This window comes from Lissotriton helveticus, chromosome 10 (assembly GCF_964261635.1).
Source record: "Lissotriton helveticus chromosome 10, aLisHel1.1, whole genome shotgun sequence".
In the NCBI taxonomy this organism is placed as follows: Eukaryota; Metazoa; Chordata; class Amphibia; order Caudata; family Salamandridae; genus Lissotriton; species Lissotriton helveticus.
Genome location: NC_136071.1, coordinates 228,839,807 through 228,855,118, shown reverse-complemented (window position 1 = coordinate 228,855,118; position 15,312 = coordinate 228,839,807). Strand labels below are relative to the sequence as shown.

General features: G+C 43.8%; 1 protein-coding gene across 1 annotated transcript in view; it reads left to right on the top strand.

Moving 5' to 3' along the window:
* MYO15A (myosin XVA) overlaps positions 1 to 15,312 on the top strand; it is a 1,426,381-nt gene that overhangs the window by 1,364,763 nt on the left and 46,306 nt on the right. Inside the window, exon 63 of the mRNA XM_078662701.1 lies at positions 10,494 to 10,634. Within this exon, the coding sequence (XP_078518827.1) occupies positions 10,494 to 10,634 (141 nt within the window). The remainder of the gene's footprint in view (positions 1 to 10,493; positions 10,635 to 15,312) is intronic.

Below are 15,312 nucleotides of genomic sequence, written 5' to 3'. Positions count from 1 at the left end.
CTATAATCTTTTTGAGACTCTGGGTTCTAATTTTTGTAAGAATATGATGGCTGTTTTTACATCTAGGCTCCAAGATGATCCCACTTTTAGGAATGTTTTGGGAGAGGCACTGTCAAGTACAGTAGTTGAGATCTCTGTCCGTACACGTTTTTGTTGTTCACAAAGTTATTTCAAACTTTTTAGTTTCAATATAGTCTTTTTTTGGTTGTTCTATCACTCTGCAATCATCTTTCAAATCCATGATCTAACTCGTGTTTGGTTAGCTTTTACTTTGGCTCGGTGGAGTTCCTTTGTTTTACCTTCTCTTTCAATGAGATTTGTATTCCTGTGTTTGCATCTTTTTTTCACTGAGCAGCACTTGTGTAGTTACTGCTGGGCTTTTCCATTTGCCATTTTTCATCTTTGGTTAAAGTAGAATAGGGGTTGCCTTTCCCCAGGACTTTTAGGCTAGTACCTGTACTTTGTAATGCTAGGCACAGAGGCATGATCATGGCTGGATCTTCATTAGAGTTTCATGATTTGGACAAGGTGTTTTCCCTACGCCAATATTGAGGTACAAAGAGTATCAAATTAAAGCATTTTGTTGTAACCCGCCCCCCCCCCACCATTCCCAATGCTGTGGTAGTTTTTGGCCTAGAACTTCTCTTAGTTTTTGATATAGACATTGTGCAACGTGGTCTATCAACATTCTGGTGTTACTTTGTGGTCGTCCAAGGTACTGATTTTCACTGCCTGTTGTTTTCCTATTTATTTAGCACGGTGATGAGGATGGAGGTGTCCCATTTACTTTGCAATAATGTAATCACCACAAATCCTACTCATAAACACACTACCTCCTTCCTTCCCTTGCAAGTTGGGTTTCACTTCTTGTGGGTTACTAGCTTTGTAGTCAACCAAGAAATTGGTATGGGAGTTATCCTTACGCTAATCCTTTATATTAAAAAAACAACTCTTGAGTGTGCTGATAGTAAACCAGCTAGTTGTCTCTCTCCACAATGCAGATGCACCTCATTTAGGAAGAACTATGATGAGCAAGAGAAGGGCTTGAAGTAATGAAGAGAACTGGTGACAGGCTTTACTCTGGATTTGTATTGTGTGAAGTTCCTTTCGCACTTTTGCTTGAAACTCTGTCAGTCAGTCAGTCAGTCAAAAAGGTCTTTATTTCGATTTACATCATAAAGGACATACTATACATACACAGCACAATCTATAAGTAAAAAGTCATAATATAATCAATAAAATCCATAAATACAATACATTCTAAAAACCAGAAATAAAAAGTTATTAAATGTATATACAAAGACTCACGACTGATACAATCAATAAACCATAAAAAAAACAGATTTCATGTAAAATAGACAATTTTGCTAAAACCACCAACTACATCATATACACTAATATATTAAGAACTCAAGTTCCGGATCCGAATTATCCAGGCCCAACTGACAAATTTAGTTACACCTATAACAATATATTTTGAAGTGTCAGATTTCAAAATTCTACTAGCGGCCTGTGCGGATTTGGTTCCCAGTAAACGGCATACGGGCCTTAGCCATACTCGTCTAGGTTGTGTATACACTGGACAGCAAAAGAGGAAATGGTCAACAGTTTCTACCTCCTCCACACAAAAGGCATTTATCATTGCCAGGTAGATTCCAGGAGCACGTCAACCCTTGAAGCGGAAGAGAGCCTACTCTTAACTGATGATACAGTTTGCGATCTAATGGCTTTGTTATGATGTCCCAATATTCTTCATAAATAGGAGCGCCCTTGATAACAAGGAATAATGCTGTCATAGAACTACCCAGAACAGTTGCTAATTTCTTTTCATTAATCCTACTCCAATAGGTTTCCTTAAAAAGCTTCTTAGAGGGGAAAACGGCAGTAACAGGATCGGCCCATAAGGACCCCATCCCCATATCAATCAGAGAGGCTTTTATTTCGGATAACCATGGAATCCTGGATGAGCCCCGTAACCCCTTTACTTCCAGAAGGGCTCGGCGTACATGGACAGTTCCGGTGTTGTCCACAGACGCCGCCAAAACGGCAGTGGTCTATACCGTACCATATCCTCAACGGGGTGACAACCTAGGTCATATAATACGGGAATAAGAGGTGTTGATTGAGGTAGCCCTATTGCTGACCTAAGGAATTTGTTCTGCGCAACCTTAAGTTGGGACATGTCACTAAAGCCCCACAGTTCCGCTCTGTACATGATTGCTGGAAGAATTTTAGAACCATAAATTTTGATCAAGGGAGCCAATGGTTTAGTTAAAGAGTTTCTATGTTCCTTCAACAGAGCTCCACCAAGTTGGGCATGCTTAAGGGTGAGGAGATCTATCTGGGGTTTCCAATCTAGATTTTCACTAAAGGTAACTCCCAAATAAGTAAAACCAGCTGTCTGATCGAGAATAACCCCACCCATTTTAACCCTTGCTGTGACAGATCTTGGACCTCGGAGAACCATAAATTTAGTCTTCCCTACGTTGACTTCTAGCTCATGTTCGCGGCAGAAAAGCTCAAAGCGAGACAGAGCAAGCTGTAACCCCTGTCTCGTCTTAGAAATTAAGACCGTATCGTCCGCGAACAAGAGCAGGGGGATTTTGTTACCGGCGAGGGAGGGTGCATCAGTTGGATGATTAGAAAAGTAATTTGTAACCCCGTTGATGAACAAGGAAAACAAGGTAGGAGCTAACACACACCCGTGTCTAACTCCTTTAGAGACCTCGAACCTATCAGTCACCTCCCCAGGTTTGCCCCATCGAACTTTAGCATGCGTGTGTTCATGCATGTTAATAAGAAGAGCCACCAGCTCTTTGGGCATTCCCATCCCCAATAAAACTTCCCACAACTTGATCCTTGGAACAAGATCAAATGCGGACCTTAGGTCCACGAAGGCCGCAAAAAGCATGCCACCCCCAAGGAAAACCTCTTTCCAATACAGGAGCTTAAACCTGAATGCTTGGTCCAGGGTTCCAATGTGAGACCGAAATCCCGCCTGAACCGGTGTTAATATGTCAAAATCGGCCATCCAGCCCTGTATACGTCCTAAAAGTAGACGGGCCACAATCTTTTGTACCGCGTCTATAAGGCTAATTGGTCGATAATTGGCCGGGGCAGAGCGATCGCCTTTCTTGTAGATTGGCAATATCTCTGCCCCTAGCCAAGAATCTGGAACCGATGCACCGTTAGCAAGGGCATTGGCTACCAATGTCAGATATGGGACCCATAGGTCTTGCTCATGTTTGAGTAGGTCAGCAGGGATACAGTCGGGCCCCGGTGCTTTGCCACTCGGGATAACCTTTAGGACAGACTTCACTTCATTGGGGACAAATATCAAGGATTCCTCACACATAAGGGTTGGTGTTACAACTAAGGACCTACTCTTAGTTTTGAACTGGTTTTCAAAATACGAAACCCACTGCTGTGGCTCCACATGAGTTGTGGGTACCATATCTTGTGGGTAGTTACCTCATTTAAGGAGGTGCCAAAATTGTGTCATATTCTGCCCGTCACAAGCCTGAAGTAACCCCCTCCAGCGATCCTCATCCCAATTCCTCTTAGCTGTTAGTTGGGCGAGTTTATAAGTAGCCCTGCAGCTATGGATGGCATCTGGTAATCTAGATTTAATGGCTATGAGCAAAGCTCTTTGTGCCTGTCTACAACCATTATCATACCAGGAACAGGATCTCAACACTTTATTTTTAATGTTAGGGGTGAACTCTTAACAAAAAAAGTTTTGAGCTCCGAAAATAAGTCATTATGGATACCGGGAATGTTTTCATTAATCTCTACCTGGGACTCAAAGCTGTTGAGTTTTTCCAATGTAATTGTAAGCATATTCCTAATCATGGTCAGTGAACCCTCATTCATGGCTATTTTTGGCCAGCGTACCCTTCTTCCATCATTAGTTGGGGTTACTTTTGCCTGTACAATAGGGACATCAACCATGATAGTGTCAATAAAACTGTTATCTATCATAGACAGGACTAAAGGATTGTGGTCACTTTCTGGTCTACACGTGACCACCATATCAGCAATAACCGACCACATCTCCAGATTAGCCAATATATAATCAATGCAGGACCCAGATCTTCCGTTGTCAAAGGTCACTGCCCTAGACCTGTCGGACTTCGTTCTGCCATTAACAGCCCGCATGCCCTTATCAAGACACAAACCCTTCATAAACAGAGCCGCTTGCGTCCATTTTTTAATGGGTGTCAGCTCCAACTGGAGAATACCCCACAAAGAGTCCTCTGCCTCTGAAAGCTTCCAGTCATCCATATCAAGGGGCTCAAAACAGGTGTTGAAGTTCCCAACCACAACCCTATTTACATTTTTAGTTACAATACTTAGAAATTCCTCCAATAAAAGGGCTGTTGGAGAACATCTCCCACCTGGAAGGCCCCTTAAATAAATGTTAATGATAATGATGTTAAGCCCCTTTGTAGAGCTGACCCAAATAGCCATGATGTCCGGGCTATCTATCGGTATCTCCACCACTGACACTCCCTCACGTTGACGTACCCAAATCGACAAACCACCTACCGGTCTGCCCCTAATACCCTTAGCTGCTGGTTTAGAAAAATTCAGATAGCCAGAGCGAAAGAAGGGGGCTATTGCCCACGTTTCCTGAAAGGACCAAATATCAGACTCATCAATAAAGCTAGCCCAGTCTGGTAGATGTAATTTGGATTCCAGGCCCGCAATATTCCATGAAGAAACCTTCACCGAGGGAGTAACGAGGCTAGGGAACACCGCCTGGCAACCCACCATCTGGCAAGGAACTGGACTCCTCATAGGAGTACTGTTATTAATATTAGAGGAGGACTGGGAAGGGATAGAATCTTGAAACTGTGGTTCAGAACTACAACCAAGTACCCCAGGAATTTGAGTCAGACTCCCATGTAACGGTAACCTATACAGATCCTTACCTTCCCCAAGTCAATCGATTACCTCTAAGGTGGATAGGGGGGCAAATCGATTATAAATAGGAGTGGGGTGATTGAATAGAGTATCGAATTGATTAACCCGGGGGAAATGACACTCCTCCCTAAATACAGAGTTAGAGTGTCTAAAAGATGTTTCAATCCTATTCCGTGAAAACAGTGGGATACCTGAGGTTGATCGTGGATAGAAGTAACTTAAATTAAGCGTTTGGATCCCACCCTTCCCTCTAAACTCCCTCCCTTCACAGATGAACCTTACAGCTCTGGGGTCTCTAAAATTTACAATTATACAATCCCCAACCTGGTTCTTACATCTACTGCCCAACCAACTCACCCTCCTTACATGTAACATGTCACCATTAATATGGCCAGGGAGTGGTCTATTATTGCTGAGCCAAAAGATGACTTTATTTTTCAACTCCCTGTGATTTTCCAATTTTTCCTGTAGAATCTCTGGTACCCCTGACAGTATCACAGTATAAGGCGCTGAGTCAGGGGGAGGTCGATACAGGGATGTTTCCCTTTCCTACATTCTGCACCTACAACCTCCTTCTCTTTAGGGATTACCTCTACCGCCACTTTGGCGGGTTCTAACTCCTTCCTGCCCTCACACCCCAGCACTTCAACTCTCTTACTGTTAGGGAGACTTATGTTGTTTACCCCTGTAATGCCCCTACTATCGTATTGACTTGAATGCATGGGAGATTTAGGGAGGGTTTTATTGGGGCTAACTGCAAAAGTACCACCAGGTTCTGTCGCTAATCCTCCTTTAGCTAAACAATTGGGGTCCATAGTACAGCCCACACCCTTTTCTAAGGCAGTCGTATTGGCCATAACAATTTTTTCCAACTTCCCCAAGTTTTCAAGGATTAATTTAATTCTTTCGAATATGGGAAGCATCAATGACTTCATCAGGTGCTCTATCTGGCAAAAAATGCTATCAGGAAGCTGTGCTGTCATCGGCAAGCGCTGTAACAACTCAGGAATCTGTTTCCCTGGATCTTTCTTATTAGGTGGCGTATTATCAATTACCAAGTGAGACAATGTAGCAGAAGCCCCTCCTGAGGTAATGGTTTTAATTACTTTGGGACACCTGCCCTTTTGTGCACCTCCCCCTCGCTTTCTTTTTCCGCGTTTGGTAAGTGAAACAGAGCCTTTTTTAGACCTATGCTCTCGTAATGATCTCGAAGTAATAGGAGCTACTGTAGAACAAGCGTCAGATACGTCAGAAGCCTCCAAATCCCGACTAATATCCTGCCCGAAATCTTCCTTGGGTGAGTAAGCGGATAACTGCTCAGGGGTAACAGCATCCCTAATGGTGCCCGGTGAAGAACGCTTAGAAAAAATAGGTTCTAACGACAGTCTCTTCTCAGTTAGGGCTATCTCGCGTTCCAGCACGACAGCAGCCCTTGTAATGAACTGGTCCGTGGTCCTTGAAATAGACCCTCCAGTGCTGCTAGTCGCGCTTTTTTTCCCTTTCCCTATAGTAGGCGTCATGTTAGAACCTCCTCAAATGATCCAATAAATACAAACAATTAAACAGTAAGACAATGCAATAGTACAACCAAAATACCTATGTACTTTGTGGGCATTAGGGTAAGAGCTTCCACTCAGGCCACAACTAACAAAAACATCTATGAGACTATTAATCTGTGCTACAAAGACACTTAACTAACCTAAAGTCCCATCTGAAGACACAACCCACGTTAGTAGAAGTTAGGGGGGTAGCCCAGCCCGGCCCCGGATGGCCACAGATGGCCCGCCCTTTGCCCGGGCTTAGCCCAGCGCAACCCGCGGGCGAACCCGCGACGCGGGGGCTGCGCTCAAATTTAAAGCGCCTCCGGGCTCGGAAGTAACGTTGGCGGCTTCCACCGCTAAGAGGGCTGGGAAATGTAGTCCCCAGCGGCCACACAGTGACAGGCAGTGGCAACGGCGGTGATTGCCCAGATGAGGATGACCAACGGGAGTCCAGCGGCACAGCAGGCAAGGTAGGGAACAGTCCAATGCCCCCTCAAAGAAGTAGCAGCCCCACTCCACCGGGGCTGCGCTCAAATTTAAAGCGCCTCCGGGGAAGTAACGTTGGCGGCTTCCGCCGCTAAGAGGGCTGGGAAATGTAGTCCCCAGCGGCCGCACGGTGACAGGCAGCGGCAACGGCGGTGATTGCCCAGATGAGGATGACCAACGGGAGTCCAGCGGCACAACAGGCAAGGTAGGGAACAGTCTAATGCCCCCTCAAAGAAGTAGCAGCCCCGCTCCACCGGGGCTGCGCTCAAATTTAAAGCGCCTCCGGGCGCGGAAGTAACGTTGGCGACTTCCGCCGCTAACAGGGCTGAGAAATGTAGTCCCCAGCGGCCGCACGGTGACAGGCAGCGGCAACGGCGGTGATTGCCCAGATGAGGATGACCAACGGGAGTCCAGCGGCACAACAGGCAAGGTAGGGAACAGTCTAATGCCCCCTCAAAGAAGTAGCAGCCCCGCTCCACCGGGGCTGCGCTCAAATTTAAATCGTTTCCGGGCGCTGAAGTAACGTTGGCGGCTTCCGCCGCTAAAAGGGCTGGGAAATGTAGTCCCCAGCGGCCGCACTGTGACAGACAGCGGCAACGGCGGTGATTGCCCAGATGAGGATGACCAACGGGAGTCCAGCGGCACAACAGGCAAGGTAGGGAACAGTCTAATACCCCCTCAAAGAAGTAGCAGCCCCGCTCCACCGGGGCTGCGCTCAAATTTAAAGCGCCTCCGGGCGTGGAAGTAACGTTGGCGGCTTCCGCCGCTAAGAGGGCTGGGAAATGTAGTCCCCAGCGGACGCACGGGGACAGGCAGCGGCAACGGCGGTGATTGCCCAGATGAGGATGACCAACAGGAGTCCAGCGGCACAACAGGCAAGGTAGGGAACAGTCTATTGCCCCTTCAAAAAAGTAGCAGCCCCGCTCCACCGGGGCTGCGCTCAAATTTAAAGCGCCTCCGGGCGCGGAAGTAACGTTGGCGGCTTCCGCCGCTAAGAGGACTGGGAAATGTAGTCCCCAGCGGCCGCACGGTGACAGGCAGCGGCAACGGCGGTGATTGCCCAGATGAGGATGACCAACGGGAGTCCAGCGGCACAACAAGCAAGGTAGGGAACAGTCTAATGCGCCCCCAAAGAAGTAGCAGCCCCGCTCCACCGGGGCTGCGCTAAAAGTTAAAGCGCCTCCGGGCGCGGAAGTAACGTTGGCGGCTTCTGCCGCTAAGAGGGCTGGGAAATGTAGTCCCCAGCGGCCGCACGGTGACAGGCAGCGGCAACGGCGGTGATTGCCCAGATGAGATTGGCCAACGGGAGTCCAGCGGCACAACGGTAGGGAACAGTCTAATGCCCCCTCAAAGAAGTAGCAGCCCCCCAAACTCTGTCATTATTGACCATGCATTTGTAAAGCAGTGGATAAAAGAATGGATCACTGAGTTGCCATGGGGGACAGATGGAATCCAAGGACTTTTTAGTAGCATATGCGCATGTTCGAATATCCAATGAGATGAGACTATCTCAAGCTTGCCATGGAGGTGGAGCTATTACTGACGTGCCTCAAACCTGAGTTCTCAGTCAAAAGCATGTATTAAACCTCCAGGTTTTACCATGGGGCAAATGCTACAAATAAGCATGCTTTTGGAATATGAGACCCCATTACTGAGCCCCTTATAAACCCTGATTATGGAATATGGAAGCAATAAACCATGAAAGTTGTTCTGTCTATCTCTGCTACAGTGCACAAAATATAAACACAATTAAATACAACTTGTTCCCATGCACACAATCTGATTTAAATGTAGCTCTGTGAAGATTGGTGATTATCATTGCAACAACATCCCAAAGGGGATATTCTAATTGCAGCTAATTTTAGCATAACAAACAAGAGACTGAGCTGGTGTCTCTGCTTTTTTATAGGCATATGATACCCTAACACCTATAATCAGTAAAACATACAGCGCATAGCTTTATTAAAGGTTTTCGGCGAGGATGGGTCATATGGTATGACAGTGTTTTCTGTAAAGAGGAACCAAGAAAACTATGAATGTTTAGCAGGTCTTTGTAGAAGGTTTCATTTCTGTCCTGTTAAGGCCCACACTGTGTGTAAATTAAACACCTGTAAGTTCCACGTGGATGTATAAAAGTTAGTGTTCCGAGAGAGTGTCAGTAAAGGGATCAGGGGCATGCCGGGCAAAGAAGGTGAATTTAGAGAGTAGTTACAAAACGTCAGACATACATTTACTATATACTACACTTATCTAAACACATTACTTACACTCAGATGAACTGGAAATTAGTGCTACAGATAGAGATGTACAGATTGTCCTCTGTTCTGTGCAGCTTTTACGGGAGTGTGGTAAGGGATGGCAAGTATCGAAAATATTTTTTAGTGTCTTATTAAATTAACACTAGTAGTGCATACAGTAACAGTACTAACATGCACACCAGTGCACAAGTAAGGACAGTACAAGAGGTGTAAACCCCCTTTATTTGTGAATACCTGAACTTACACATGCATGCTTCAAAATGTGTAATTGACTCTAGGGTGTGCCAGGAATGTATGTGTATAGCCAAACATATGTACATTGTGCTCATTCAGCAGCGTAATATATGCATGTCAGAATTTTTGTCTATTTTCATCAAGCTCTTCTCTTATAGTCACTGGTGGTTAACTATAGAAATAAGATAATTAATGAGTCTGATTGAAAAGAAGTCAGCTGATAACATTTATTACTTCTGTTTCATTTACGAAATGATTTGGACATTGTAGACTATCCATTCAGCCAAACTTTATAACGGAAGTAGCACATTACCAGTAGTGCATCAAAATAGTATACCCAAATATGTAATAGATTCCACAAAAATATGAAATTAAGAAAAATTAAAAAGTAATTATTTAATATCGATAAATATGGGTGGAAGAATGGGAGAACCGATGTTTTACAAACACCAGAACAGAGACCAGAAGAAATAGATTGAGAAACATTTCATTGAGAGTTACAGCAAGCTTGATAGAAACATCAAGAAATGGAGGAAAGGTAAGAGAAATATTTAGAATAAGAGTTGTAATAAATTAACTGTTTGTCTGAGCGACTGATATTAAATGTGAAACATGTAGAATATTGAGGATAAGATAATTACTTATTAGGAGAGTAGTTGTAAATTAGCCATTGCGAATGTAACACATTGCTAAATGTGTCTGTTAAACAGGGGTAGCTGATTAAGATCACATACAATTTTCAGGGAAATGATTTGGCACACAAAATATTTTTATATTGACTTTGTTTTTATTGTTAAATAAAAATAAATACATGTTTTATAAAAAATAAATCTATTAAATGCGTGAAAGACGGTTAAGTAACCAAGTAAGATAAGCATCTGGATTTGAGTTAAAGATGATTATTGTAATAAGTTCCCTACAAATAAAATACATATTTTAAATAACGGTATGAGGAAGAAGAATAAATGTTCATTGAAGAGTTATTAGATGTACAAGTGAAAAATAATTTAATACGTAAGTATATATTTTTCTTTCCCATATTACACAGGAGTTGATAGTGAATTTTCCACTTAAGGACATCCAGTCAACACGGACCCAACGGCCGACAGCTGGCTCCAGTTACCCATATGTGGAGATTATGCTAGGTGATCTGATGTCACAGAGAGTGACACAACTGCAGCTTGATCAGGTACAATGTTCCCTTTTCTTTTCTGAAACAATTCTTTATGGCACTCACAGGTACAGTAAGGTATATTGTGAATACAATGAGCCATATCAAAAGTGTGGCAAGACAAGGTAAGATAATAGAGGGAAAAAGGCTATGTTAGAATACAAATTGAAAAACTAAACAATAAAAGCACCTAGCAGGATCACTTACATGAAAATAGTATTCCACCTGCATGGTGAAAAATGTGTTTAAGTCGTATTTCACTTTTGTAACCTCTTTCACTGTCGTCGTTGAGGAAGTCCTTGTATATTGAGCCATCAAATCTTGAATATTCTTCTCTAACTGTCCATGCCTCTCTACCTCATTTACCCTGGACCACCAAGTCTATAATCATTTCACTCCTGATATAGGTTTATCCCGCCTCCCATAAGATCTGCTTTAAAGTAACATATTCTTGGTTAAGCGACTGATAGTCTTTGAAGTTGGATCACAATACTCTTTTTTCCCCTTACTCTCTATACACAAGTATTAATTCTCCACAGTTTAATGTATAAAGTTAACAGGCCCAGAGGCAAAATCAGTTCTACAGGGAAGGGTCTGAAATGCCACTCTCCCATATTCCACAAGATGTAAAATCTGGTAATGAAGTATGAGACATGAGGAAAAATTATTTACGAGTAGTTATGCAGTGAATACAAGAGACAAAAGTACGATCTCTATTGCGAGGGTTGAGGAGTCTCCACACCTCCACTAAGGCAGAGTCATGGAGCAGGTCTTTGATCATGCCGGAGAATGTACCACAGCTTCATCCTGCTAGATCGGTCTAGCACGGGATCTAATGTTATATTCAGACCTCCGCCAACATCCTGTTTATTGTTGATAAGTTCTGATATCACTCTAGGGAGGTCAGAAAACAAGTATGACTCGGTCCCTGCTGGCGCATACGCTAAACCGAATACTAATACCTACCCTTGAATTCTGACTTTTGTAAAGACCTATCACTCTGCTAGGTAGGTACAAGTTTGAGAATGCCCAGCTAGAAAAACCTACAAATAACATAATTGCCTCGCCTCTCCAGTACAATGCATACACACAGCATCTGTATGTGAGTCTGATGCATTGCAATAAAAAATAACATTGAACACCCAATCTCTTCTCAACTTTTCAGGCTCAGTAGGAGCTACGTGTGAATTCTATATTAGAGCAATATTCATATGGCTGAACATGAAGTTCTCAAGCACTTTCTTTCATCTTATATAGTGTGTGAGCCTGTAGGCATTAAGAGTCCTTCCTTATGGATACATTTCTAGCTTAAACCTGGCCTCCACCATCACCATGGCCCAGATCTGGGCCGTCTTTTGCCTCCCTTCAGATTATCTAGTTACCCTATCAGAAACCTGGAGCCTTGTCTTGAACATTTGTAAATCTAATCTGTAATATATTATCGTGTCATGAGTATTTGGATATGCAAGCTGTAAATACATGCCCTTATCTCCCGCATGTATCCTGCACCTTGTCCCCTATTACTCGATCCGTAACTGGTTGATGTTAAACCTGTTCTGTTTATTGCTAAATTTTTCTGTAAAGCGCTCTGATACCCTAACGGGTCAAGTTCACACTATATAAAACTCATAAATAAATAAAATAAATAAAGTGCGTGGAGTTGGATATTTTGCAAGTGAGCATTAGTGTTTGTGTTATTTATCTCAATACCAGGGAGCATTGTGACCTTCTACCAGGTATTGCCATCAGTAGAGACCCATGGCTCCTAATGTGTGAGTGGCACCCAGGATTCAAGGACTACTTGTAGATAATGGACAAATATGTCAGAAGGCTGCACAAAACACTCAGTTGAAATGAATATAGAACAAAAAGAGGGCAGTGAATAAGTTTATACGTACTTTGTGTTGTGTCATTCTTGCCCACAGGCATTTCGCTGCCCACACTGCAGTGCCTAATTTAACAGTGCTGCAGTTGTTGGCAGCGAAATATCCTTCGGCTGGTTGGGAATGGGAATGGCGCACGGGGGGCACCCCTTATTTTTAAAAAAGCAATCCATGCAGGCAGATACCAATGTCAAGACTGAGTCGGTGTTTGACCCACAGTGAAATGTTTGCAAATCATGAATAACATAATGGACTAGAGTCATTACAAGGGACCCCCCGAGTCTCTTTAACAGCAAACCTAATCATTCACTCTTGACAGGGATTGCAACGCTACTATAGACCTTAACCCTACTAGGCATTTAGTGTGGGGTTTTTGCAGCCCAATTGCCTATAATTGACCAAACCTCTTGTCCAGAATCAACCAAATAAATGTATTCAGTAAATGTGCATAGTCTGGCAAAACACAACTGTTTCAAACAAGGAGGTCTGACCGGCTCAGTAAAATGAAAGCAAAGCTAATAGCTGCAATACATTCATTGTAAGTCCCTAGGTAATCCAATCATTTCCCACTATTACATCTTAGTGAGTTGACAAGGAGAAACACAATGCAACATGCATGATGGAAAATGGCAAATCTTGAACTCCCTCTAGAGTGTCACCTTTCAGTGATTAAGGGCCAAGTTCACTCCTACTACTGCAGTATTGAAATAATTGTGCAATAATGGAAGTAGAATGAGTTGCAGACCAGAGTGTGTCGTGTCCATAGAGGCATCCACCAGAGAGTACAGAAAGCTTTCCAGATCATCCGGTTCACAGAACTCTACATTCATGCCATTAACTGTCAACAACTATGTGGACGACTCCAGTAAGTCGAATCAAATGTCATGCATCTGAAGTGTGGAGCAAAATGCCAAGAATGTTTTATGTTTAAAGCTGGTTTCCTGTGACAAATCTGCTGAGAGGTAGATTTTGTTATTATAGAACATAAATGGGCCAGCCTTCTATGTTTGTTTAGCATTAAGACTTGCCAGGCTGGGATGGTAGACCTCGTGTTGCACTTGCTAAACTGACGCTCCCATGGTATGATGGGGGGATCGCTCTCCCTGATATAAAACGTTACTATTGAGCGTCTCAATTGGGAGCCATCAATCATGCTACATATGGTCCAGAATCGAACCCTGCCTTTGCAATGGATAGATGGCTGTTACCTGGGGGTAACTACTACAGGGCACTGTATTCTAGATCGGTGATTAGGGACTTGTCGGGACCTACCAAAACGGCAGTGCGTCTGTGGCGGGATGCAACTAGTTCGATGGGGTGGAAAGACCGCTTGACTCGTGCGACCCCGCTCTTTGGCTCTGATAAACTGGGTAAATTGTGGAAGACTAAGGGATTTGATAAGTGGGATCTCATCGGTATCAGTAAAGTGGGAGACCTCTGGGTGAAGGGCCAGATTAAATTGTTTGAACTACTAAAGAAGGAGTATGAACTAGCTGATTCAGAGTACTTCCGTTACGTTCAAGTTCGACATGCTTTGAGGTCGGTTTTTCCAGTGGGGGAGGTAATTCCGGAGTCGTCCCCGCTCGAAGATAGATTGTTAGACGGTCATGTGCCCGATAGTACTATTTCCTTAGTCTATAAAAAACTAATAAATGACAGGTCTGATCTCCTTTTGCATCTTCGTGACTTGTGGACCCGTGACGGCCTTGAACTGGATGATGAGGACTGGCAATCTGCGATCTCCTCTCCCAAGGAGGTTGCGATACCAGCTCGACTCAGACTGGTTCAACTTAAGATTCTTCACAGGGTATATGTCACGGGCCCCTGATTGGTACACATGGGCTTTTCTGAAGAGGGTTTGTGCAAGCGAGGATGCGGCCAGATGGGGACATTTCTTCATATTATCTGGGAATGTCGCGAGGTTGCCGCCTACTGGAGTGGGGTACATGATGTGATGAAGGAAGTAACGGGGGTCGCCCTCTTACCAGAGGCTAGGCGATGTCTATTGAATGTTTGGGAACCCACGGATTATAACATAGCCCAGACGCAATGGGCGACCCTGTGGGCCATGATCGCCAAGCGCGATATAGCTCAACTGTGGGGATCCCAAAAGCCACCTATAGTTGCATTATGGAAGGAAAATATGGACTGGTGCATGTTCCGAGAAAAAACAGTGTATTTGGCCCGGGTCGGCCCCAGAAGTGGTGTAGAATATGGGGACCCTAGAATACCCATCGTGGAGAAATTTGTGCGCCGCCTATTGCAAATAACGCTGATGTCCCACCTTCCCCCTGACCACGCATTCTGACTACCTATTTGTATGTGTATTGATTTTCCCTTTGTTCCCTCCCCCCCTTCCCCTTCCGTATATGGATTGCTGATTTCATTTGTAATGACTTTTCCTTCCCCATTTGAATTGACACTTTGTGTAATATATTCTTTACCTTGCTGTTTGTATATTTTCAATAAAAAGAAATATAAAAAAAATAGACTTGCCAGGCTGCTGGTACCTCAAAAATCATGCAGTTATTGGTCTGGGAATACTTAGTCAGATGGGGCTGCACAATCGTTTGTGGTGAGCCCTCCGAAATTCCAGTGGCATAAAGAAAGTATACAATAGCAAATCTGGGAGCATAGTAAATAACAATTGCTTCATGTCAGATTGCCGTGAACCCTCCGTAATTCCCATGGAGTATATATTGTATCACCTCCTTCGATATTCCAAGTCCACCAGTTTTCTTAAGTGATCGTCTCTGTGGTGTTATCTTTCACTGACCTAATGGCCGATTTGATTGATGACAATTGCTTCATCA